Source organism: Chiloscyllium punctatum, chromosome 21 (assembly GCF_047496795.1).
Source record: "Chiloscyllium punctatum isolate Juve2018m chromosome 21, sChiPun1.3, whole genome shotgun sequence".
Classification (NCBI taxonomy): domain Eukaryota; kingdom Metazoa; phylum Chordata; class Chondrichthyes; order Orectolobiformes; family Hemiscylliidae; genus Chiloscyllium; species Chiloscyllium punctatum.
The window spans coordinates 1559560-1566207 of NC_092759.1; the positions used below are offsets into that span (position 1 = coordinate 1559560).

At 54.7% G+C, this 6648-nt stretch overlaps 1 protein-coding gene across 1 annotated transcript in view; it reads left to right on the forward strand.

Moving 5' to 3' along the window:
• The window catches only part of med11 (mediator complex subunit 11), a 17123-nt gene extending 11303 nt beyond the window's left edge, over positions 1–5820 (forward strand). Inside the window, exons 3-4 of the mRNA XM_072591315.1 lie at positions 2091–2257; positions 4095–5820. Of these exons, the coding sequence (XP_072447416.1) occupies positions 2091–2257; positions 4095–4235 (308 nt within the window). The 3' untranslated portion in view covers positions 4236–5820. The remainder of the gene's footprint in view (positions 1–2090; positions 2258–4094) is intronic.
• The last annotated feature ends 828 nt before the right edge of the window (positions 5821–6648 follow it).

A 6648-nucleotide genomic window follows, 5' to 3' on the forward strand; every position in this document is an offset into this window, starting at 1 on the left:
GAAAGAGAGAGAGAGAGAAGGTGGGAATAAAAAGAGAGAGAGAGAAGGTGGGCATGGAAAGAGAGAGAGAGAGAAGGTGGGAATAAAAAGAGAGAGAGAGAAGGTGGGCATGGAAAGAGAGTGAGAAGATGGGCATAGAGAGAGAAGGTGGGCAGAGAGAGAGAGAAGGTGGGTGTATAAAGAGAGAAAGAGAGAAGGTGGGCATAAAAGAGAGAGAAAGAGAGAAGGTGGGCATAAAAGAGAGAGAGAAGGTGGGCATAAAAGAGAGAGAGAAGGTGGGCATAGAAAGAGAGAGAAGGTGGGCATAAAAGAGAGAGAGAAGGTGGGCATAGAAAGAGAGAGAAGGTGGGCATAGAGCGAGAGAAGGTGGGCATAGAAAGAGAGAGAAGGTGGGCATAGAGAGAGCGAGAGAAGGTGGGCATGGAAAGAGAGAGCAAAGGTCGGCAGAGAGAGAGAAGGTCTGTGTAGAAAGAGAGAGAAAGAGAGAAGGTGGGCATAGAAAGAGAGAGAGAGAGAGAGAGAAGGTGGGCATAGAAAGAGAGAGAGAGAGAAGGTGGGCATAGAAAGAGACAGAGAAGGTGGGCAGAGAGAGAGAGAGAAGGTGGGCATAGAAAGAGAGAAGGTGGGCAGAGAGAGAGAGAAGGTGGGCATGGAAAGAGAGAAGGTGGGCAGAGAGAGAGAGAAGGTGGGCATGGAAAGAGAGAAGGTGGGCATAAAAAGAGAGAGAGAGAAGGTGGGCATAAAAAGAGAGAGAGAGAAGGTGGGCATAAAAAGAGAGAGAGAGAAGGTGGACATAGAAAGAGAGAGAGAGAGAGAGAAGGTGGGCATAGAAAGAGAGAGAGAGAGAGAGAAGGTGGGGCATAGAAAGAGACAGAAGGTGGACATAGAAAGAGAGAAGGTGGGCAGAGAGAGAGAGAAGGTGGGCATGGAAAGAGAGAAGGTGGGCAGAGAGAGAGAGAAGGTGGGCATGGAAAGAGAGAAGGTGGGCAGAGAGAGAGAGAAGGTGGGTGTAGAAAGAGAGAGAAAGAGAGAAGGTGGGCATGAAAGAGAGAAGGTGGGCATGAAAGAGAGAAGGTGGGCATGAAAGACAGAAGGTGGGCAGAGAGAGAAGGTGGGCAGAGAGAGAGAGAGAGAGAGAATGTGTAGCATGTTCCTCCTTTTGAATTGCAAACCTACGAGCTTTTCGTGCTGCCTTAGAAGGCGTGAGATTCCAAGGTGGGTCTGTCACTGAGCCTAAGGCTCAGCCATCTGTTTGGCTGGAGCAGTCGCCCTGCAAACAGACATAGAGTCATAGAGATGTACAGCTCGTCCATGCCAATCAGATCTCCTAACATAAACTAGACCCATTTGCCAGCACTTGGCCCATATCCCTCCAAACCCTTCCTATTCATATACACACCCAGATGCCTTTTAAATGTTGCAATTGTACCAGCCTCCATCACTTCCTCTGGCAGCTCATTCCATACACGTACCACTCTCTGTGTGAAACAGTTGCCCTTTAGGTCCCTTTTATGTCTTTCCCACCCTAAACCTATGCCCTCTAGTTCTGGACTCCCCCACCCCAGGGAAACGACCTTGTCTATTTATCCTATTCATGCCCCCTCATGATTTTGTAAACCTCTATAAGGTCACCCCTCAGCCTCCGACGCTCCAGGGAAAACAGCCCCAGTCTGTTCAGCCTCTCCCTGTAGCTCAAATCCTCCAACCCTGGCAACATCCTTGTAAATCTTTTCTGAACCCTTTCAGGTTTCACAACATCTTTCCGATAGGAAGGAGACCAGAATTGCACGCAATATTCCAACAGTGGCCTAACCAATGTCCTGTACAGCCGCAACATGACCTCCCAACTCCTGTACTCAATACTCTGACCAATAAAGGAAAGCATACCAAATGCCGCCTTCACTATCCTCTCTACCTGCGATGTTGGAATTAAAAGTTTGATGTGTCTGCAACAAGACATAAGACTGCTTAGCTTTAGTTATCGGTTCTCCTCAGAATGAGCACATTCCTCATCACACTTGATTTACCCTGGAACCATCTTTGTGGGTTTGAGGGGTGACCTGCCTTTGGCTGAGGTTCTTCACTCTGAGTCTATTCTCTCTCTCTCTCTCTCTCTGGGCCCACAGCCAACGCTATCCTGGAGATGTCGAAGGAGAAGCCAGCAGAGCGTAATCTGGACCGCCATGCCCTTCAGTTCACGGCCTCTGTGCAGCGAGTAGAAATGGAACTTTCCAGCCAGATCCGCTACCTCACCCAGGTAAGGGCCAGAAGGTTCCCTGTCCAGGGCGAAACTCCCCCCCCCCCCCCGGATGGAGTGCCAGGCTTTTCGGCCATGGGCCTGCCACCCAACACTGCAACTCCCTCCCCCACACTCTGCCAACACCACCCTTCCCCCTCCCCTCCCGATAGTCTGTTGTCCCAACTCCACCAACAGACCTTGCCCCCATGCCATCCTCCTCGCCCACCCTATTTCCCAGTCCCAACCACCACCCCCTCCCAGTATTCCCACACACCCCCCACCCCCCCAACAAATCCCTCCCCTGCCCTGCTCTCCCAATCCAGTGCGACCCTCCATCACCACGAACTCTACCTGCCCCTAACCCCGTCCCAACTGTGTAACCCCCTCCAGTCCCTAACACCACCTCCCTCTCTCTGTAATACCTCCACACCTCTGTGTCTCTGTCACCCCATCCAGCCCCCACACCCCCTCCCTATCTCTGTCACCCCCTCCAGCCCCTACACCCCCTCCTTGTCTCTGTAACCCCCTCCAGCCCCTACACCCCCTCCCTGTCTCTGTAACCCCCTCCAGCCCCTACACCCCCTCCCTATTTCTGTAACCCCCTCCCTGTCTCTGTCACCCCCTCCAGCTTCTACAACCTCAAACTATCTCTGTAACCCCCTACACCTCATCCCTATTTCTGTAACCCCCCCAGCCTCTACACCCCCTCCCTGTCTCTGTAACCCCCTCCAGCTCCTACATCCCTCCCTGTCGCTGTCACCCCCTCCAGCCTCTACAACCCCTCCCTATCTCTGTCACCCCCTCCCTACCTCTGTAACCCCCTCCAGCCCCTACATCCCTCCCTATCTCTGTAACCCCCCCAGCCCCTACACCCCCTCCCTATCTCTGTAACCCCCTCCAGCCCCTACACCCCCTCCCTATCTCTGTAGCCCCCTCCAGCCCCTACACCCCCTCCCTATCTCTGTAACCCCCTCCAGCCCCTACACCCCCTCCCTATCTCTGTAACCCCCCCCAGCCCCTACACCCCCTCCCTATCTCTGTAACCCCCTCCAGCCCCTACACCCCCTCCCTATCTCTGTAACACCCCCAGCCCCTACATCCCTCCCTATCCATCTAATCTCTGTACTCCATTCTGTTGCACCACCCAGACAATTGATATCAGGAACAAACAGAGACCACTCTGTCCATTCAGCCCCTGCTGGTTGTCGGAAATCAGCCTTGGACTCTGTTTCGCCCTCTGATTCCTTTGCCCAGCTCCCCCCCCCCCTCCACCGTCACCTCGCAAACCCCCAGGCTCTGCGGTCATTTTACCGGGGGGGGGGGGCTCCCGCTGCCGTCACTGGGAGCGCTAGCTCCAATATCGAGAGCCGGACGTGTTCGGGAACGCCACCTCCGCTTTTCCTCCTTCCAGCTTCGCCGGGTTCCCGCCCTCCCGGGACCGGCCTGTTCCGTCCTGCGGCGTTGTCTCGAAACGCCTCCCCAGGTCGAGCAGCTCGATATTTACATAACCCGGCTTCGGTGAGAAGAACCTCAGAAGGGAGAGCGTTCCCGGCCAAGATGTGAGAATCTCCGTCTCTCGGGCGATTCTGCCCCGTGTAGTTTTTCTTGGGGATAAAAAAAACCTGGGCGGGTGTGCCCGTTTCTGAAACCTTTCTGCCTCCCCCAACCCCTCGACGTTCGTCCCAGCAACCCCTCCCACCGCATCCGTTTGGCGGAAAAAACCGTGAAAGGGGCGGCATCGGGTGGTGAGTGAGCAATGCAAGTCTTGCCTCCGCCTGTTTCGTTTGCTCTTGCTTTCTCTCTCTCTCTCTCTCTCTCTCTCGTTCTCTCTCTTTCTCCGATCCCCACCCACCAGGTCGCCACGGGGCAACCGCACGAGGGCTCTAGCTATTCCGCCAGGAAGGATGCGCAGATGGCGGTCAACCGGGTGGAGTACACGCACGTCAAAGTCCGAGACCTAGCCAGGTCCTGCGACCAGATGCTGGAGCAGCCGTGAACAGGACTGTGGGGCAGGGGGATGGTGGGAGGGAGTGGGGGGGGGTGCAAGGGGAGACGGTGGGGGGGGGTTGGGGGAGGGGGTGGTCAATGAGGTTTGTGAGGAACCTTTCTCTCTCTTCCCCCCCCCCCCTCATCTCCCCCCCCCCCCCCCCCCCCCATCGATCTCTACATCCTTTGCTCTCCACCCCACACCCCCCTCCCCTCCCCCAGCTTGTAGATTGTGGCAGCCTCCCCAAACCTTCACCCCCGCCCCTCCCCTGACTCCAGGTTTGGGGGGGTGTTGGGGGTGGGGAGGGGGGGGGATTGCTTGGGCGAGCGGCTCTTTCTTTCAGAAGGACCCTTCTGTCCTCAGCGTCATCTCAACCCTCTCCCCCCCAGCCCCACCCCCACCCCACCTTCCTCAGACCCTCACCCAAGAGGGTATTTACTCTCACCCCACCCCTGTCTCTCTCTGTCGCTCTCTCTCTCTCTCTCTCTCTCTCTTTCTCTCTCTCTCTCTCTCTTTCTCTATCTCTCACTCTGTGATTCTCTCTGTCTCTCTCTCTCTGTCTCTTTCTCTCTCTCTCTGTCTCTCTCTCTCCCCCATATCTCTTTCTGTGTACCCACCCATCTCTCTTTGTGTCACATCCACCCCCCACTCCATCTTTCTTTGTCACTCTCTCTTTACGTCTCTCTCTTTGTCTCTCGCTCTCTCTCTCTTCCTCCTCCCCCCACTCCATCTCTCTCTCTCTCTCTCTCTCTCTGTTTCTCTCTTTGCCCTTCCTTTATCTCTGGCTTTCTTTCTCTCTCCCTTCATTCCTCTCTCTTTCACTCTCTTCAACCCCTCCATCACCCCCAGCCCTAACTCTCTCAGCCCCACTCTGCCCCTAACACTCCCAGCAATGCCTGGCTCTTCCCTGTGACCCTCACTACCCCTTGGGGAGGTGGGGTGGGGTGGGGGGGGGGTGGTGTTGGGTGGTTGGTGATGCAATCAGACATCGGTAAATGTGGACTTAAGTCTTGGTTGATTTTCTGATCCATCGAACGCACTCTCTCTCTCTCTCTCTTGCGCTCTCTCTCTCTCTCTCTTGCGCTTTCGCGCTCTCTCTCTCTCCGTCCATCCATCCCTCCCCTCTCTCATGCTCTCTCCGTCCCTCCTTCTCTTACCCTCTTGCCCTCCATTCCTCTCTCGCCCTCCCTCTGTCCTCCATCTCTCACCCTCTCTCCGTCCCTCCCTTTCTTGCTGACCCTTCCTCTCTCTCACTCTCTCCGTCCCTCCCTCTCTCACCCTCTCTTCTCCTTCCCTCACTCCGTCCCTCCCTCTCTCACCCTCTCTCCTCCTTCCCTCTCTCCGTCCCTCTCTCTCTCACCCTCCCTCCCTCTCTCACCCTCTCTCCTCCTTCCCTCACTCCGTCCCTCCCTGCTCTCTCGTATATCACTTGCAGCGGTTAGTTAGCCTATGGATGTGGTACTCAGATGTTGCTGTATCCATGCTGTTATTTTGATGTTACAGTATTGTTTTGTACTCGGGTTTCTGTATCCGAAGACCAGGAGAGACCCCTCACCCCCTCTTCCAGAATAAACAGCCTGCAGCATGTCTCTCAGATCCTGTCCCCTTTGTATCCCTCCCCGATTCACTTCACAAAATCACCACAGGTTTCGTGTGTGTGCCTGCGTGTGTGCGTGAGTGTGTATGTGCAAGTGTGCACGTGCATGTGTGCCAGTGATGGGTGCACTGGTGGTCTTTCAGACAGTGCTGGCGTATGGGGTCATGGGGAAACGGGCATTGGTACCCGAGCTGGGACTGGCATGATGGGCTGAATGGCCTCCTGTGTCAAATGCTTCCTTGAAAGCGGCATCACTGGTAGACAGGGTGGTGAAGGAAGCGTTTAGCTTGTCTTTATTGTTGAGATCTTTGAGTATAGGAGTTGGGACGTCATGTTGGGGTTGTACAGGATAAGGGTGAGGCCTCTTCTGGAGCACTGTGCCCACTTCTGGTCACCCTGTTATAGGAAGGATAAACTGGAGAGGGTTGGGAAGAGACTTACCAGGGTGCCACCAGGGTTGGAGGCTTTGAGTTATTAGGAAAGGCTGAACAGGCTGGGGCTGTTTTCCCTGGAGCATCAGAAGCTGAAGGGAGACCTTATCAAGGTTTATAAAATCATGAGGGACATGGATAGGGTGAATAAGCAAGGTCTTTTTCCTGGGGTAAGAGAGTCCAAAACTAGGGGGGCATAGGGTTTAAGGTGAGAGGATAAGGATTTAAAAGGGACCTGAGGGGCAACTGTTTCACGCAGAGGGTGGTATGTGTGTGGAACGAGCTGCCAGGGGAAGTGCTGGTACGATTACAGCATTTGAAAGACTGTTGAGAGAGTGGTGCTGGAAAAACACAGCAGGTCAGGCGGCATTCCTAATTGCTCCTCTCTTGCTCC